This window comes from Drosophila ananassae, chromosome 2L (assembly GCF_017639315.1).
Source record: "Drosophila ananassae strain 14024-0371.13 chromosome 2L, ASM1763931v2, whole genome shotgun sequence".
NCBI classification, from domain to species: domain Eukaryota; kingdom Metazoa; phylum Arthropoda; class Insecta; order Diptera; family Drosophilidae; genus Drosophila; species Drosophila ananassae.
This window is the reverse complement of record NC_057927.1, coordinates 7,435,321-7,455,586: the sequence shown is the minus strand read 5'-3', so window position 1 is coordinate 7,455,586 and position 20,266 is coordinate 7,435,321. Positions and strand designations below refer to the sequence as shown.

General features: G+C 45.6%; 1 protein-coding gene across 7 annotated transcripts in view; it reads right to left on the bottom strand.

Annotated features, from left to right (window-relative positions):
• Positions 1-20,266, bottom strand: part of LOC6500705 (homeotic protein ultrabithorax) — a 71,656-nt gene that overhangs the window by 12,464 nt on the left and 38,926 nt on the right. For 3 of the 7 annotated variants that reach the window (XM_032451765.2, XM_044714305.1, XM_044714306.1), the window contains one exon: positions 12,787-13,019. The exons of the other annotated variants lie outside the window; for them this stretch is intronic. In XM_032451765.2, the coding sequence (XP_032307656.1) occupies positions 12,961-13,019 (59 nt within the window). In that variant the 3' untranslated portion in view covers positions 12,787-12,960. Of the gene's footprint in view, positions 1-12,786; positions 13,020-20,266 lie in introns of those variants that run through there. 7 annotated transcript variants of the gene reach the window in all.

Genomic DNA, 20,266 nt, shown 5'->3' with positions numbered 1-20,266 from the left:
ATACACTTATAATTGAGGGGGTGATCCCACTAAACAGAGGGGTGATTCGAGTTTATATTCATTTAACCACCATTGAAAATTATGCCGGATTTGCTTTTGAATATTTACGAATTGCTCGTAATCCTGTAAAGTAGAAACAAACAGTTGCAGAGGTTGGAAGCCCATGAATATTGAACTCTTGATGGATCTTACGATGTTGCAGATGCGCAGCTCATAAAAATAATAATCATAATTAATATCGAGGGGTGATTCGAACGATTCAGAGCCCGCATTGGCTGCTTCTCACAGTACCCCGCCACTTGGAGAAAAGTTCGGCAATTAAAATGGTCCAACACATGACTACATGATTGTGTCTGAAGGAGGGGCGAGTCTTCGGCAGCCGATGGAGAAAACTTGGGGGAAGTCGCAGCCCGGCATTATCTTTCGGCAAACAGACATGACAACGAGGAACAAATAAATCGCATAAAATATAATTATGAAATTTGTAGCCAACTGGGGGAGGGTGGTTCTGTGGCAGAAAGACTGGGGGCTGCTGCACTGCCTTGAGTTAATACGCGCTTGTAATTAACTTGTGATTTATTGGTTCAACTTTTCAGTAAAGAGACCGCTTTTCTTTGCGTCTGCGGGTCCGCTTCATTTGGCCGCCTTTTCTTTTATTTTCTTTCATTTGCTTCTCCTGGAGTCTCTATTCTTTTTCCAACGAGTTTTCCCTTTTCATTTTTTCGGTTCGAGTCTGAGTCTCGTCCCAGCACTTGTCTCCTTGCCCGGTTCGGTTCATTTTGTAAACTTTCTCCTGGCCCCTGCTTTATAAGCAACAAAATGTCTTGGAGAATAAAGCTAATTTATAAGGAGTCCCCGCCCACAATCCCGGGCGGGCTTCACTGCCTGCCCCTTTTTCCCACCCGTCTGGCCCACCCACCGCATCCGCCCACCTTTAATATTAAATGTTACACCAGGGACACATTTCGATGAAATATTTCGTAAAAAGTGTCTACGAGAGAAAAATTTGCTCTCGCCCCCATTCTTCATGCCGCTTTCCTTGCCACTGGCTCTCTATCCGCATTTTCTTTGTGGCAAGTTCACCTTTGGCTAGTGGAAAAAAGAGTCCTTACAGGGGGGAAAATAAGGATATGATGATCTAGGTATGTGATTTGGAGGAAATAGTAGTAAAAGTAATAAAGCAAACCTATAGTTTTTAAGGAAAATATTATCCCTTAGAATTAACCGTTTTTAAACTTATTATTTTTTATTTTTTATATCATTTTTCTCTTTTTCTTTCAGTGCACTTTATCCTAGGGCCATGCGTCTTGCTCAAGTTGCGTTGGCTGCCCGCACAAAACTTTCTCCTTTCCTTGGGGCATGCCACGCCTCCCGCCTTCCGCCTCCCGCCATCCGCCCTCGTCCTTGGGCCTCACGCACGTGGCAAGAAGCAGCATTTCAAGGCTTCAAGGATGGAGAGGACCAGCAGTAGCTGAACCAGAAGAAGCAGGAACAGCAAAAGATGCTGCCGCCTGGCATTCCTTTTGTTTTACTTGCCACGTATTCAAGAGGAGGGAGGGGCGGTGGGTGGAGCGGAGGCGAAGGGGTGGGTTTTTGGGCCTGGAACACAGGCCAAGAATTATTACCGACCAAATAAGCGATATTTCTCGAGGGATGAATGTGCTTTGGTGCGTGTTTTATTTTATTTCGTTGAGTTACAATCCACCATCTAGCGGTACACGAAGGGTGGCATCCGGGTGGCATGTCCTTGGGGCGGGATGGTGGGGTGGAGCGGTCCTCTGCGCATGGCTGACGGAGGTGCAAGGGAAATGTCGAATGCGAAATTAAGAAAACATGGCAGTAAAATTGGGTAATAAATCATTGGGGGGGCCTCAAAGTGTTACTTCCACAACACACAAAACACACACACACCGAAGTGGGTGCTGGGTGCTGGGAGCGCTGCTGGAATTTGTTTAGCTACAAATTATATAGATTTTGCCACACAAAGTTGCGACATATGCCGGGGAGTGGAAATGGTGTGGAAAACTGATTGCCATTATTATAAAAGGGGAAAATTAAGCCGAAGAAGGACTGGAGTGACGGCGTAGTACTTGGATTTAAAGCTCTTCGATAGAGGCCCTCCAAAAAACACCCATTTGTGTTTAAAATTGAACCTCTCCATTCACAGGTCGTAAGTCGTCCGGCTCCGATGGTCAATCGAGAGGCAGTCGCAAATCCCCTTAATCCCATATCGCTCATGGCCCTATCCCCATCCCCCGGTGCGTGTGTGAGTGTGATTAAAATGGCGATATGAATGCATAATAATATGAGAGTTATGACCCGGCCAGACCTTGCCCCTTCCCTCAGACCCAATTTGACGTATAAAACTGCAGCAAACTAAAACACTGCAGCTCCCCTGCCGGCCCAGCTAGTCCCTCCCGGCTGCCGCGCCCCTGTTTCCGGCCATCATCGCCGGGTGAGTAAGTGAGCTGAACTTTGATGCCGCCACATTCTATTCGCATTTGCGCTCCAACTACCTATGGCCATATATCTTGGCCGGCCGGACCGGGAATATGTGTACAGTGCACTTCTAGAAAATAAGTTTAATTATTATTTTGGGAGTGGAAAGATAGGGAGTTGTAATCTTTAGTATCTAGTTGTGTGATTCCCACTCTGAGCTATCAAATTTATAATTTTATTTATTAATCCAAGTAGTACAAATTTTTCCCCAGTGCACAACAAGGACTAGGACTAGCACCGACTCGCTTCAGCGCCAGCGGGCCGCCTGCTATTTTTTTCTCAGTTTGCATTTCGAGCCGAAGCTGAAAAGCCGTAAAGCCTTGCAAGAGGACTATGTGAAGGGTGGGGGGTGGGGGCTAAAAGGGATATAAGAGGAGGAGGAGGCAGTGGGGGTTTAGGCGCAGTGGCAAAGAGTGCCGCCCTGGAAGATTTATGCAGTTCATATTCACATTTTCCAAACGCCGCATACCAGAGAGCCCAGCATTCGAAACGCACAGGGGCGGTGTAGAAGGAGAAGGTTACATGGGTGTAGGGGAGGAGAGGGTTAGACGGGTTGGAGGTCCCTGCAATGTGCATATGTGTTTGCCTGCTTATGGCGGAGTGTGTGTGTCCGTGTGCGTGGGGCAGTGCGAGAGGAGGAGTAAGTCCAGCCGCAATTGTTGGAGCTTTTTTGGGCGCAAAATGGACGCTGAGCATTGCAGTTTGCAGTTCTAAGACAGTGGGGCAAATATATCAATTTTGGAGGTAGAAATATTATATTTTTGTAACTAGCGGGTTCTTGAAGGCTACTTGAAAAAAATTAAAGCATACTTTTATGGGTACTGCAGACCTGAAGGACAGCCTTCGCATTCTAACCTTTCTTTTACGATAAAAAGTCGGAATAAACTATACTATTTAGTGAGATAATTATTAAATAGTTTTATTTTAATATTATATAATATTTAAGATTTAAATTTTAAAACAATCATTACTCTCCAACCAAAAACCCTTAAAAAATAAATCATTTTTAGCCATGTAGAGCACACAGTGCCTGGTCTAGTGTTATGTGGCCATGATCAAAGGATGGCGATGCCGAAGGGGAGGGGGCTCAAAGAAGGGGCGTGCTGGAGTCTGGGGCTGGCTTTGGCTTTGGCTTTGGTGGATGACTGCAGGCCTGGGACGGTGCCGGTTCCAGTGCCAGTGCCGTTGCCGTTGCCGTTGCCGCTCGTGCAAGTGCCAGAGCACACTGCATATTAAGTTATTGTATATTAGGTGTTAAATCAGATAAATTTTCGCATAATACCGCATACAGCACTCGGATTTTCAAAGATTAACGTGGCGCACACACACACCCGTACTCTTGTTGCTGGCCAGTTGTTTTTGTTGCTGCTGGGCTCTTGTTTGGGCCATGGCTTGTTGCTGGCATTGTTGTTTGGCTGAGCTGAGCTGGGCTGTGGCTGCCGCATTTTGGAGCTGTTTTAATCATTTGAATGCTGAACATTGTTTTGGGCCAGGACAGGGGCAAGGGGCCAGGGAGTCCTGGGCTCTAAACAGTGTTGCAGTTTATTTGCATCGCCGGACGATGGTTATTTGTGGGCCTGTGCAGTCATTGATAAACTTTTTGCTTTTGGGCCAGCCCAGGCCAGACTAGACTGCTCGCCATGGTTGCTGCACTTCTGCTCCTCATGCTGATCATTTGCCGCATGCAATCGCATCGGCTTTGTTTCGTAGTTAACAGATTATTAAAGCGAACATAAATTTATGCAAATTATTAATTGCGAAAAAATCAGAAATCAGAAAGGCAAAAATCGAAACAAAAAGCGCATCATGCGGCAAAAGTTGAAAATCGATGCCCATGAAATTGTCTGCTCTGGCTTCATTAAGCCCCAATGTTGTTGCACTCCAGCGATATTGCTGAATTCACCAAAAAAAAAGTGTATATATTGCAGAAAAAATAAATCGCAGCGTTATTAAACAAAAGCTATTGTGTTTTATGAAAAGAGCATAAATAAAAAAGGCAAAAGCCAGGCCAGCGCAGCTCTAGCAACGAATTTATTATGACAAGTTGCCCTGCCACTTTTATCTCTCCACACACAAATTTCTGCCACCAGACGACCATACATGTGGATATATATTTTTTGGCATTTATGCAGTGGTTGTTGCTCTCGTATTATACAAAATATATGCAATGAAATAGCCACAAAACAAACTCGGTCCCAAAATTCAAATGCTTCTGCTGAAAAACTAACTAGGAAACTGCAAACAGCGCCAAGTGGTTTTGAAAAATTGGTTTTGCCGAAAGTCCCACTTTAGTGGCTCAGTCTTCAGTTTCCATTTAATTAGGGGATTGGATAGCCCCTCAAAATAAATCAAAACATCTTGTTACAACCTCACGGCAATCAAATAAACAATTAAATTAAGTGCTTGAGAGCCAGAACCGATTCCATCAGGTAAGTAAAGGCTCTAAAAATAATGAAATGCGTGTTTTTCACCCACCCATTTGGCTAATCCACTGGCCAATTGATTGAGCTCCGCCAGCCGGACGGAGAAGGCTCTCCTCTCGCCGAGCAGCCTTCTATTTATTATAAATTTGCAATTTAAGCAACAAGCAACTGCAACGGCGAATTATGCACGCCGAGAGCCGGAGGCAGAGTTGATTGCACTTGCCTTTTTTTTCAGGGGACTGGGGGCTTTAAGGGGGATCCGACAATTTAGTCCGACATTGCATATTTTCGCTTCCTTGGCCGGATAGCTGTTGCATGCGAACACGGGCCATGGCCAAGAACAGGCCAAGGAGTTGGTGGAGCAACAGGGACAGGAACAGGGACACGCTCCTGGGCGCGTGAAAACAGGAACGAAAATTCAATGACCAACCAACACACCGTAAATAAATGTTTATAAAAATGTATATATATTTTTATACTCTCTGTTTCCTTAATTTTAAATCTTAAGCTCTTAATTTTGTGTATATTTTTCCCCTGTGCAGAAAATAATAAAAAGAATGCTTGGCAAGTGGTCAGCAGGTTGCCGTTGCTGTTGATTTTTTTTGGCCAGTTGTAGCTCTGGTGTTGCTGGTGTGCGCCTTCAAATTGCTCGCTGACCGCTCTGCTCGTTGCCAGTTTCCCAGTTGGCCAGGCCAGGACGGGCCGGCCCGGGCCGGGCCGGGTGAGTAAAACGATTACCCGCCGGCTAGGAGGAGGCTTGCTTTTTGGTATGTGTTGGAACAACTATTATTAAGCGTGCACTCTCCTCGTTCCTGCTGCAATTCTTGTTTTGTTGTGTGTACTTTTTTTTGTTGCCGTCTTTACAAGTGCAACGCTTTGCGGCCATTGTTCTGCTTTGGCTGCAAATTATTATTCGCATGCCAAAATGAATTGAGCAGCCGGCATGCAACATGTTTAGTTGCACATGCGTCGCAGGCCAGTCGCCCTCCTGCCCGCCACCATTGGTCGGGGCCATTTAAATTGCCCGGTTATTAAGTAAATTGATTTTAAGTATGTTTTGGAATTATTTGCTTCTAAATGTTTTGCCGTTGAAAGAATCCGTGGCAGCTGCACTTCAGCGATAAGACGGCCAAAATTGATTGTTAACATTATATGCAATTTGTAGACTTTCTTTTGATTTTCAGCCAAAGATTAGAGTAATTCTAGGCTTTTGTTTGAGAATATTTGAAGAAGCTGACTTCAGATTTTCAATAAATGGTATGTTTGGATAAGCCCGACTGCCTTGAAGTCTCACGTCTCACACTTTTCCCATCGTGGCAGAACTTTCTTAAGAGCAGCCGTCAATTTCCATTAATTACAACACCATTTCTTGGCCAGCCAGCGCATAAATTTTCTATTAACCGATGTTAAATTTAATTTAATTTAAAACAACACAACACAAGCCAAACAACGGCATCGAAATGGACGCGCGGCATGCGAAATGTTAATAAGCCACCTCCTGCCCATCTGAGCCGGGCCGGGTTGAGGAGCAACCTGCTCGCCAATGCTCCTCCATAAACAGTGCAATTAAACTAATGACTGTGCTTAGGCCCGCAGATCGCTGGGAGCTGGGAGCTGGGAGATGTGGCTGGTTGGGGGAATGCCTCATAGACTTGGCCGAGACCACACACAGACTGCAAGGCTAAAGACTGGCCAAACAGGTTGTACTCAGTGTTGTTTTTTTTTTTCTCTTGGCCATATTTGGTTTTCAGTTTTCAGTTTCTGCCGGCATTTGTTTGGCACTTGCGCATATGATTAACCCGCGGACGTGGAGGGGCCACGTGGTCGAAAAGCGACGCTCTAATGGGTCGCCAAAACGGCTTGGCCAATAGATGCAGCTGATGAATTGCCTTTTAGCCAGCATGGGCCTGGGCCGGGGTATGGGCCTGGTTGCCATGGTGCCCGAAAGAGGAGCGGAAACCGGTTTGCCGGGGCAGGTAGCCGGCTTTAATGGCTTCCGCCAGCGATCATAGGAGTGAAATAAATGGCCAGACGCAGCCAATAAACGTCGCGCGTTATGCCCTGGCTCTTTCATCGCCTGGCCAGTTCAAATGAGTTAAGAACTGTGGACAGTTTCGGGCGATTTACGACAGAGCAGGATGAACAGAAAATAATACAGAGCCGGGATCAGAGTCGGGGAAAAGAGGGGAATAGCCAGACTAAAGCCAGAGTGAGCGGGAGGACATTCCTGTATCGTAATAATACAGTTTGCATTTTAATAATATCTGTGCAATTTACGAAACATATATATTGCCTAGGCACCCATCAATCAGTTGGCGATTTGAAGGGAATTGACCTGCCGTGCTCTCTGGTTGGACGAGCCCCTCTGGCAAACGAGTCCAGCGCCGTCCATGGTCCGGCTGAATAATAAAAGTAATCGCTCTTTACCCTTTAGGGTTAGCGAGTGCAGCAAATTGCAAGTTGAATGCCAAGCCAGCCAGCCAGCCAGTCAGGCAGAGAGCTCTAGCTTTTCTATAAGCATAAAAATTGCTATAATTTGTTGAAAATTACATTTTATACATAACCCTGGCTGAGTCGCAATTTATCCTCCCTACCTTTAATCAATATACGACTGGGAGTACGGACAATATGGCAGCTCCGACCATTATCCGCGATAGATTGCAGTGAAGGGCTAAAGGCGAGAATAAAATAAAAATGGCAGAGTGCTTCGGCAATTGGAGCGTTTTAATCAGAAATATTGAAAGTCATCCGTCAAGGCTGGGGGAAAGGCTTCTAACCCTGTTTTTTATTCGAACGATTCCCAGCCTTAATTACCCCTTTTAATGTTCACCCTTTTCTAAACTGTTGTAGCATATGGCCCGGGAATTTATGCAAATTACTTAATAAAATGTTGTCGACAACAAAATACATTTTCAATAGACCAATATGAGACCAGGGGCGTTAGTGTTTGGCCATTTATGGTTTGCTAAGTCCAGGCCCAACCCCTTTTCGGCAGTGTCCTTCCAGGGGATGGCTCTGCCAGGGGATGTTTCGAATCTCTAGTGTGGCACAGGATGATGGACCTGCTGAGGCAGCTGAACTTTGTCAAATGGGGATCCAATTAAAGACTATGACTTCCTTTTTTTCCTCTTGGGTCGTGTTTTTCCTCATAAATTGTGCATTAACCTGATGCGGCGTAGCGCCGTGAAGAATGGGCATAAATCGCGGCCAACTTTCCGAGCAACCCTCGACGCCAGCTCACGTGCTCTGCCACTGCCACTGCCACTTGCCACTTGCCGCCCCTCTGCGGCAACTGTCCTGCGCCCTGCCTGCTCCTGTTTTCTTTCTTTCCTGTACCATCTTTCGCTTCTGTGCCGATTTCAGCCGAAAGATAAATAATCTTCTGCCGCTCCACCCAGACGCAGTCTCATATTTGCGGTTGCCCCCCGCCACCGTCCTGTCCACCGCCTCGGCCTCTGTGCCACACGAACCTGACTTCTTCTTGGCATTTTCGCAATAAAATCGTAATAAAACACATTGGTCACGTAATTTCGTTTGTCTGTGGGATTTTATTGCCATTTTTTCGAGCAATTTTAAATTGTTATAAATGTGACGGGCTACGGCCCGGACCCGTGTGTTTACTCAGCCAGCCTTCCACCGTACTTTGCGTACTTATATATTTATGATGTGGAAAATATCTCGAGAACTGCACAGCCAGCAGGCAAAATCGATAATGATGATGGGGATCTACTCTTCTCCGCTCAGCTCTCAAGCTCTCGTGGCCGCACATTTATCAGGATAATTACACACCTTGGCTTTCGGGGGAGAGAGGGTCCCGGCCAAATGAACCGAGCACGCCCACGGCCCAGGACCCCTGAACCACTCGCCAAGGACCTCCCTCTAAACTTTCTCCCTCACAAAACGACAATTAAGCAACAAAACTTTGATAAATTGCTTCCTTGCTCGCATTTTATGAGTGGATATCGAGGTGTGTGGGCAGGAGCAGGAACAGTGGCAGGGTCTTCTTTACACTAATTAAGGGTCTCGGGGCTTCCTGCAAATATTTGTTATCTGCCTGCCACAAACCGAAAGCCAAACAGCCAAAGAGCCAGCAGCCCAAGCAGCATCCACAACAATGGGGGACAGTTTTGTGGCGCCACGGGCGAGCCGGAATATTTTTGCTCCATTGAACAAAGTTTGCCATCAACTCGGAATAGTTGAAATTGTTTCCATTTGTTCGCAACTGCGATGGCACAACAATTTTTGTATCTCTTTCCCCATTTGGCCAACAAATAATTTTCCAAATAAGCAATTGTTGTTTATACTTTCCAATTGAAGGTGGATAAGTTATAAATAAAATAGAATCCTTTGTAGCTCTTTAAATATTTATTTAACAATAAATATTAGGGGGCATGCAAAGTCGTTGGCAAAAGAATTCTTGACCTCCCTTGAATGGCACTGCTAATCCATGAGATGAGGGAAAAGTTTGCGCGCCAATAAAAATGATAAAGTTTTTTGCGGAAATATAAAATTGAATTATTGCATGCAATTTAAAAACCAACAAAAGCTGACAGCAGTCGCATCTAAAAGCCGAGCGCCGAGCAACAACAACATCGGGGATTGCCAAAAAATTTGTCAAAATAATGGCGTCATTCTGCAGTGGTCGCCGCCGCAGTGGTTCGGTGGTTCGGTGGCTCAGTGGCCCGCCTTTTGGGGGTGGTGAGCCGACAAAGACGCCAAAAGGATCCGCCAGGACACTCGCACACACACACAAACACACACATGCCACATTGGCGACGCTTTGGTTTATCCTTTATCCTTATGCTTTTTTGCACATTATTTGCTTTTGCAATTCAAAGCGATTAAGTGCGGGTCTCGAATCTCGAGACTCTGTCCGGGCTCTGGTCCGGGGTCATTAGGGGCGACATAAAACATGTTTTTGTTGCAGAGCACGAGTATGGAACCATATAGAATATATGGCCCGGCTAATGGCAAAGTCGTCCAATAACTTAGGGCCAACGAAAGGGCTTTAAAGCCGCCTCTACTTGTCTCTGGCCATTAGCTGGCCGAAAAATTCGACAAAAATCAAAGGGGCAACCAAAAAAAAAATCATCGAAAGTACGGGGACCAAGTGTAAGCCCATTTAATAGAGCAATTATGAGCAGTTGAGAGTCGTGAACGAACAGTCGACCGATGTCGGCCATATTTCAAAGTGTTTGGCCGTAACTAATTAAGCAATTAATTTCCGAGCAGCGGGACCCGCAGCCGCCACGGGGAAGTTCAACAAACTTTTACTTCAAAATATTATTTACAGGCTGCTCGCGTTTCACCCTGCCCCTGCCCCTGCCCGTGCCCCTGCCCCTGCCACTGTTGATTCCTTTAAAATTTCCCCCGCTCCATGTGGCGTAATTTAGTGAAATTATTTATGCCCTGGGTCCGGTCCGACTCCGGACTCGGCTCAGCATCCTGGCTCAGCACTGGAGGAGGATGCTGAGGAGCGAAACCCTTTTTCACATGCGTGCGCCGCGCAGTATGCAACAATTTCTGTTTCTGGCCAATACACACATACACACACACACACACACAGACACATAAAACACGTTAAACGCCCCGAACGCCCGAGGGTGTGAAAACTGGAACTGGAATCAAAAACCAAACCGAGGCACACTGAATATTTATGATGCGATTAGCAAGAGTCAGAGGCAGGCTCAGGTTGCAAGGAGTCCGGGAAATTTACGTGGCCAAATAAGAAGGCTGCCAATTAAGGCCGGTAGCGCGGAGTGCGCCGCATGAATATGTAAATAAAAAGAGGTAATAAGTGGGTGTTTAATAACCGGATGCCACCCCTCACCACCCATCCTCGGGCATGCCCCCAAAAAGCCAAAGCCAGAAAAAAAGGAAAGAAAATAAAGCAGAGCTCGAACCAAAAAAAAAAAAAATATATGTAAAAGGGGGAGAGCACTTTGTCAACCAGCTAAAAGGTAAAAAATCAGTAGGCAAGGCAACCGGGCCGGCAACAACAACAGGGAGACACAAAAAAAAAAAAAAATGAAAAGGACCAACCAAATGCCAAGGGAAGGACCAGAAAAAAGGTAGCATGTTTAATTTGCGTGGCATTTGCAGCTGCCTGCGGCAAAAAGATAACGAAAATAAAACGTTTGTCGTTTGTGGGCTGGGGGCTGAGGGGCTGAGTGGGGTGTGGCACAAAAAGGTAGAACGACATTTCCAAAAATTTGTAGAGCAGTGTAAACTAATTAAACGAGCGTGCAAAGTGTTGCATGTACAGCCCCATAAATTCCCAACGAAATATGATTAAAATTTAATTTAGCGAAAATAATCAAGCGCACTTTGATTAACTCCGCCAGAACGCATTATATTTATTTAAATGGCTCGCGAATAAATGCGAAATACATGCCACACCATGCGGCACATTAAATTCATTAAAATTCAATTAAAAACTGAGAGTCAAAAATGGAAAAATCGAATCAAAACTAATAATAATCGAGAGCTAATGGCTGCCATGGCGCTGCATCGATAAATTCGAGTGGGTGGGGCGAGGATTGTGGAATAAGGATGCCCCCAGAGCATTTATTCATTCATTAAACGCAGACAATTAAGTGTCAGGAATTCTGCAGGACTATAAATCCAGCGCCGGGTCATCGGGCAGTGGGGGCAGAGGAGGACGTGGACTGGACCTGGGCGTGGGCTAGATGGGTGTCGTCCTTTTGTCAGGTCAGCTGAAAATCTACATATGCACTGACCAAACAACTATAAAACTATGTGAGCACGGCCGGCGAGAGTTTTGGGAAATTTCAATTTAAATTTTCCCTCTGTGGCGGCCATTTTACAATGGCCGCGACCATTATGGCCTCGCAAAATGGTGCTCCCACAAGCCACCCCCGCCCTCGAGCTCACTTATGACCCTCCTTCAACCCTCCTACCAAGCCGAATAAATCGCATAGGGGTGGCTAAGCTGACAATCGGTTAATTGAAAATTCTCCAGAAATCAAATTAGGAAACGTCGGAAAACTATCCCGATGAAAATAAATCTAGTCCGGACTACACACATAAATCTTTCCATAATGATTCATCGAGTAATTGTTGGGAACTATACGTATTTTAATCCTTACTTAAGAATTGTTTAAAATTCTCTATCCTATTTCTCCTATTTTTTCCCGCCTATCGATGATTCGGATATGTAGCCCATGACGTGTCCTACGACTCACTTTCCGCCCACCAACCCATGCCCACCCTCTCCGGAAAGGGACTGGTATGTGTGCTTTCCTCGCAAGACATCAAATTACTTTCGTATGCAAATCAGCGGCTTTTTTGCCGACTTTTTTTTTCCTGATACCGCCACACGGCAGCCGACGGTCGCCGTGGCAGGGAGTGGGTGAGATACAGGGAGCTTGGGCGGCAGAGGCTGGGAAAGAGACAGACAGTTGATCGGCACCAAATTTATCTCAATGATATGCAGATAAAACTAACAAGTACCAACGTTTCTTTCTCGTATCGTTTTTTTGCCACCGACTCCCTTTTTTTGCCCGTTCTCTGCTCCGCTGCACTTCTCTAGAGAAAAACGACGAGGGGCGAGAGCTCTGAGAAACTACATTAGCAAATAAATTTATTTAGCATTACAAAAAATGAGGTAGCTAAGTGGCAGAGTGGCAGAGTGGGAGAATGGGAGAGGGTGTGTGGGCGCCATGAATTTATTTAAGATACTTATTGATTGGATTTGATTTCGGGCTGTGGAAAAGTAAACTTGGGCAAATAAATTTAAATGGGGGCGTTGAGATGGCTTCTGGATTTCGGGGGATGTCTGAAATTTGCAAGTTTTTCTGCTTTTCCAGGCTTTGTCAGGATATATTGTCGGGATATGTGAGTGTGTGTGAGTGGATGTGGGTGCCCAGCACGCATGAGTAATTTTTCCAATTTCTGTTTCACATCATCTGCTAATCCGGAAAATTGTTTTTTCTCCCACTGTCGTCCTAACAGTCCTGCTAGTCCTGCCAGGGGATCATCGGAATCGGAATCGCTTTTTATTATTCTATTTATCTACTCACTTTGTCAATGTCTTTTTGTTTTGGATTTTAAGGATATTAGATCTTTGACACTTACCTAGAATGGAGAAGAAAGAGATACGGTTTAGTTTGGGGAAGGAATCAAAGGATACTCTCACTACTCATGCATACTTTAAGGATAATACTTAAGGTTACCGTTTCAATTAGTTGCAAAGCCATTTCTCAGCACAGAAGATTTCAAGCACAACTCTTGCAAGTTTTCATTTCGCAGCGAGGCTGCCAACTTTTGTGTAATTGCACAAAATGAAATAATTAAAAATGAAAATGAAAATGAAAATACACCCGCGTAAATGTGTAAAGTAAGTTAAAATGCCTTAACGACCTCTCTGTTAATAACGCAAAGTGCAAATGTTGCAACACCGGCCTGCCACCGGCCACCGGCCACCTGCAATTGCAACTGCCCGGTGGCAATAACAATGTGTAACTGCACCAGCAACTGTGCCAGCGCGGCACGCAATTTCCATTTTCCTCCTGTTATTAAGTGATAATTGAATTTTTATGCCTCCAACTGGAGCTCCGAGGGGACCGCTCCAAGGGTAGGAGCTCCTGGCGACCGGAGGACATCTTTGCCACTGAACTGTGACCTACTGCATCGAATTGAATTTTTTTTTCCGGGCCAGGCATAAATCACTGGCTCATGGGCATGTAACGCACTTTCTAAATATTTCACAAAAAGTCCAAGGAAAAACCCTCCAACCTGGCATCCTGCCTCCTGTCATTGTTCTCCGGTTTTTATCGGAACAGGACGAACAAAGAGATTTGAAATATTCGCTGCAGCTGTTTTATGGCAGTTCAGAAGTCGACCTTTTTTCTTTTTTTGCCAACCGCAAACTGTGCGAAAATTATGAAAATTCATATTTCCGCACGCACTTGGTCGCCGGCGGCGAGGGGGAATTTTCCGTACCTGCCGTCGGAAAACTGTCGCAAAAACAAAGCCAGCGGGCGGTGCGCCGTGAAATTTGCATGCGTCAATAGAATTTTGAAAATTTAGCAACAGTTGCAAAAAATAGGACTATTTTTGATTTACAACCTGTTGGGATAAGAGCAGAATGGACCATAAATCTCATTTCAAATATTTTGGTTGCTACGATTTCATGCCTTCGAATTGCAATTGCATTTATTTTGTTTTTCTCTTTTTGGACCTTTTTTAAGAAAAAAGAAGAAACTCGCACACATTTCATGCGGCTTCCACAAAAGGTAAGAGCCGGGGCCCAAACGACGACAACGAAAAGCAATTTACGAAAAGCACGCAGCGTTTAGATCAAAAGCAGAGACGACGACGACGACAATCGCCATTTGCCAGAGGCGGTGGGAGGAGGGGGCTACCGCCGAGAGGGACTGGCTGGAGACAGGGGGAGACAACGGACAACGATGCTATACAACGCAAAACACATCATTAAGTATAAAATTCTTAAAATGGAATTTTAAATCATTAAAAGGCAGCGGGCAGAGCGAAAAAAAGACAGCAAGCTCTTGGCCCGGCCAAGAGGAATTCGCAATGCGTTTGCTTTATTTGGGAGCTGCAACAGCAACAGCAACAGCAACAGCACCAGCAACGGCAACGGCAGCAACATGCAATGGCAACAATTCCTGCTGCCCAGTCGCATTGTCCAAAATGCTTAAGGTTCGGGCCGGCATGCAGCGTTCTTTCTTTTCCTCGTTTTTTTTTTTGTGAATTTTTTCGCCTTCTTTTATTTTTTTGCGATTTTTTTTTTGTTGTGCTGAATTTTTTTATGTACACGCCAAGCCAAACAGCTTGAATGGAAGTAATGATGCTGGCCGTACGTCGCCGGCGAAAAGCAAGTCTTGAGAAAGGCTGCATTTGCAATGAGTTGCCCGCTGCAGCAGCAACACAGCAACACAGCAACAGCAACAGCAACATACAACGGGCAATGGCAATCAGCAACATGGCCGCCTGAGCAGCAAACGAAGCTGAACTGCCATCGTTGCTTTTATCGGCGTTTTAGCTGCTGCTGCTGCTGCTGTTGGAGCAATGGTACTCTGCCCCAACCACTTCCCCCTCCAGCCCGACCAGCCACCCCACTGGGTCCCTTTGGGTAACATGTTGCTGCCGTGCATTGCATGTTGCTGCTGCTGCACGAATTCTATGTTGCACTCGGAATTTGAAGTAAATAATTCTTGGCTGTTCTTGCTTTGCGTTTGAGTAGCATTTTGCAAGTGCCTGCTTTGCTCGTTAAGCATTTTGGGGTGCGATATTGTTGCTTTTTATTTGCTGCTGATGCTGCTCATCATGCGGCAGCCACAAAAAAGGGCCCAAAAAGGCCAAAAAAGAAGAGTGGTTCCGTTTCGTTTATCTCATGTTTCGGGTGCATTATATAACAACATAATGGGTAGATACTTTTTATATTCATGCTGCATGCTTTGCAGCTACTTAAGAGCCTCCTCATAAAAAAAAGGGAGCTGGAAGATAGAGATACATAGAACAGGAAAAGATTTTTTTGTCTAGTTGGGAGAGTTCTGTCTTCATTGGAACCCGCATGCTTCCGCGATGATTGACAATTCCCCAGTCGCCAGACAATGATCTCTGCTCCCCAATGTCCAGTTTTTCCCATCGACCAGCCATCGGCCATCGGCCAGCATCCGCCAAATACTCGACATTGCTGGCAATCAGACAAGTCCAAAAACCCAACCAAACCGAGCGACCGGCTGTGAGCCATAAAAGGCATCCACTCTTTTAGATATTCTTCTCTGTTTCAGCCTGCCTGTTTTGGCTTTTAGACTTTCTGCCCGATGTTGTTCCCGTTTTTGGCCGTTTTGGCCATTGGCCGGCGACATTTGCGAGCAAATAAATTCAATTTGCTGCTGGTCGGAGGGAACTGCGACAGGTTTTTGTCGCATTTATCATCGCATCAGCAAAGGCAACAGTCGACATCCGAGGATACTTACTGCTCGGGCTCCCAATGCCAAACGCCATTTACCAATTTATTTATTTATATAAGGCGAATATATTTTATAACCCGAAGCAAATGCAGCCGAGGCCGGCGCGGCGCACAGGAATCCGGCGCAAAAAAATGTTGTATGAAGTGACCAAACTAGTTCGTTAAAAAAAATTCGAGAGCCACTAACAATGTTGAGCACGGACAGAGGGACAGAAGGATGGGATGCTCGATGCAGTATGCTGGATGGTGGATGCTGGATGGGATACTGGATGTTGGATGGACAACATGCAACATCAAGGGGCAGAGGAGATGGCGAGTAAGGAGAAGCAGCGGCAACATCGGGGTTCCAGTTCCCATTCCAAGTCCCCAATGTCGATGTATGCGGCACCGCGAAGATGTATTCCTTTTGGGATGTTTTTAATTTTTCTTTAAAGTCGTTAAGCGACGTTGTTCGTTTCTTTTTTTCTTTTTATTTTTTTTGCCCGTTTCCCGGCTGGCAGCAAAGCCGTGGCTCCTTTGTGTTTGCCTTCGTTAGCTGCGCCATTTGCTTCCTTTGCCTTTCTAATGGAGTTTCGCAGATAACAGAGCAAAGGCAACAGCAACACCAAACGAGGAGCTCCTGCTCCTGCATAAGCACACACTTAAGGACGGAGGGAGCGGAGCTGGGGAACTGGGATCTGGCAACGAAACTCGAAATGAAATTAAACCCTTTTCGGCGGCCACTGCTGTTGCTGGTGCAACATGGCGGCTGCCTTCTTGGCCAAATAGTTGCAAAAAATTAACATTATTGCAGTTTCTCTACAGCCCGGGGAGCAACTTTAGCCCATACCTGCTCTCGGATATAATTGAAGAAGATGCTCGGCTGTCGGCCATAAATTGAAAATCGTTTAGAGTGGCTGAAATCCCAAAAGTGGCTGAAGTGAAAATGCCAAACTTTAAGACTAAACTTTGATCTACAAAGAATTGAAGATGTTAAGTTTGGAGTGCCCTCTCCGATTTCATTTCGGATCGGATCGGATTCAATTCATGGCTTAGATGCAATGGACGCTTTCCATTTCGCGTGGCAGCCAACAAACTTTGCTGCTGTAGCTGCCCGCTGTGTTTGTCCAATGATAACAGACGGTCCAGACGCCCTGCCCCAGCTCTTGCTCCCAGCTCCCAGCTCCTGCCACTGGCCCGCTTAGGCCGCCCCCCCGCTGCTCGCTGTTGGCCCGTTTCTAATCTGTCTTCGCGTGCTGTTTGCTGTTGCATGCGAGAATTGCAAAACACGGCCAACATGCAATGCAATGCACTGCAATGTCCAGAGCCTCCCCCCGCGAATGGACAACATCAACAAGGCTGCCACATGCTGCGCCGTTGTATGCCCCATCTCGTTCGTCCTGCCTCAGCCTCAGCCCCAGCTGCCTGCCAGCCTCTTTCGGCCATCCCGAAAACATTTATGCAAATGTCTGTGCGCCATCATAAAATTGGATTTGGCAGCTGATTCCGATTCCGATTCCGAATCCGATTTTGATTCGGATTGAGATTCTGATTTCGATTCCTGAATCTGTCTATTTTAAGCCCGCGAAATTGCTTTCACCAACCAACACAGCCCCCCAAATCCTCCCCAATATACGATATTTTCTCGAAACAAAATTAATTTTCGGCAACGCCTTTCTATTTCTATTTTATTTTTAGTTTCCCCGACGCCCGGCACCTCGGTTCTGGGTAGTGCTTGCTTTATTTTTAGTCGCATTTTTGTCGCATTGCGAATCTCGCGCGACCTCCGCCTGGGCCGACTAAATAAATTTCGTTTTAAGCGTTTTCGCCACACTCCATATACAAAAGAAGAGCAGATCCTGGCAGCGGCGGGGGTGTGTGGGGCCGGTTCTGGGGCAGCACACGGACCAGCCAAATAGCCAAAGATAATAAAATAAACAAAAGGTTTGCCGCCAACCGAAGAGCTGGAAGAAGAAAACGCAACCAAGAAGCCAAAACACTCAGGCACAAAAAAAAAGACGGCCAAAAGGGGGAGAGGAGGCCAGGGGCAGTGGCAGACATAGGTACAAGGGGCAAGCAAAGGTGAGTCGCAGTTGCTGCAGGTTTGCAAGTTTTATTTGTGTGTTTTATTGTGGGCATATCTCAAAAGCCAATCTTTTGGCAAGTCTGACAGCGATTCGAACTCTGAATTGGAGGGAGAAGCGATTGGCGATGGAGCTTCCATATGGAAAGGGTTCTCTAGACCTTGATGGCAGAGAGAGAGAGGTGGCCTTAAAGTAGGCCTAAACAAAGGAAGCTTAGAGTGCCTCACTTCTGGGGTCTTTAAGACTCGGTTATACATACATCTCCGAAACTTTGAAGCTCCTTAAGTCTGAATTTCTCCATCGGCTCCTTGGAAATTTGCATTTAACTCGAATTCACCCACAACCGAAAACAATCTGCACCATCTGTCTGCCACCACCACTACACCACTACCACCAGCCACCAACAGCCACCATCGCTGCTGCGTCGTATGCAAATAAAGCAACACACGCGGTGCAACATGCAACATGCAACATGCGAGCTGCCATTGCACGTTCCGGGAATAGGAATGGAAATGGAAATGGGAAAGGGAATGGGTTCCTGCATCTGGGAACTGAAAACTGAGAACTGAGGCTGCTGCTACTTCGTGTATCGAAAATGAATAAGGAGCTATTTTTACTTTTAAATCTTGAGCCAGCTCCCAGCGGAGGAGAGCTGCAGCTTGTAGCATCGATGTCGTCGAACTATTGCCGAGCTTGTTTATGGGCCTGGGAAATGATCGAAGCGGAGAGTGCATAATATTGCATAATAATCGTGTGAGCAGTCTCTTAATCCTCCAACGAAATCCCATTGAAATGTCTTTTGGCTCACTCGCATGCCAACCCAAGGATCACAATGGCAATTTATGTATAGTTTTTGAGAATGTTTGGCTAATACCTTTTGGCCAAGGATAGCTCTGCAACCGCAGAGCATACGGATATTCAAATAAGAGCTTGCCAAGCGATTAGAAAACTGACCAGAGGTACATGTACTTGCCAGACAGTGGAAATCCTCCTCTGATTTACGGCAATTAGCACTTACATCCCCCAAAAAAAAAAGAGGCAAAAGTAATACGATGTACAGTGTCAATTGCAAATGAATTTCCATGGAAAACTATGTATATATAGTTCACAACTGTTGGACACGGATATGGATATGGGTTTCGTTGCCAGAACTGATCGGGTTTTATTTTACCAATTGGTAGGCGATTTTAATGCATATTTCATTTGAATTGTGGCAGGACCTGAGTTCGGGGATGGGAGGGCCTCGAAACTGTGCCCTCTGCACTCCATATTGAATTATGATTTATGATTGGAACATGGTGTACATGGCTCAAGGGTACTTAGTCGATGAGGTTTTGGGGGAAATGTGCGCATATGCGCTAGTTAGTGAGACATTCTCAGACAGGGAAAGCGGAGAAGTGGTGGGAAGGGCTCGGTACTCGGCACTCGGCACTCAACCGAAAATAGCGACATTTGTGTGCCGCCCTTGAGTTATGGCAGCCATGTTGCCCAAAGACAAGGATCACGGATGTCTCCATGTTCTTTTTCTTTTTCTCATCGTTTTAAAGAAAAAATCAGTGGTTGTATTGGGAGTTTCAATAAGTCCCTCCAGAGATAAGGACTCTTGGGGATTATCAAAGAATTACTAACAGAAGAGACATCCTGTTTAAAGACACTCTCTTTAACCTTTTAAATTTTAAGATGAAAGCAATTAAACGCTGGCAGCCATAAATCCAAAATTTCTTAGGTGACAATGAGTGGCGTTGTAGCTCAACACCTGAGTGACTTTTATCCGCCACAATCATAAATTGAAGACGACTCAGGGGGAGGGACGTTGTACGGGTTGTACGTTTTAAAATTCCAGCCCAGGCGCGACAAAATTTCACACATTTGCGTGGCTAGGACCGTATAAAAATCCCATATAAATGTGACACTTTAAATGCCAACGGCAGAAATAATAGTCGACTGGAAAAAAAAAAACGACTCCCCAAAGATGGGGGACACTTCACGTGGACGGTGACGAATTCGTGACGTGAAAGGACTAAAAAAAAAAAAATGGAAAAAAACTTACATTTATTTGCATTTTCAAGTTGCTTTTTCTACCCTTTCTCTGCATACTTTTTTTTCTGGCCAACACATTCTTCATTTCGTTTCGTTTGGCCAGTAGTTCCTTCCTTCCGTTTTGCGGTTTTCCTCGACGAGCAGAAAAACATTTTCCACAAGAATGAGCCAACGAGTTGGCGGCATTTACATATGTGCCACAGTGTGTGTGTGTGTCTAGTAGTGTGTGTGAGTGTGTGCTGGTGTGTGTGTGTGAACTGTCAACGCGCCATAGAACTGTC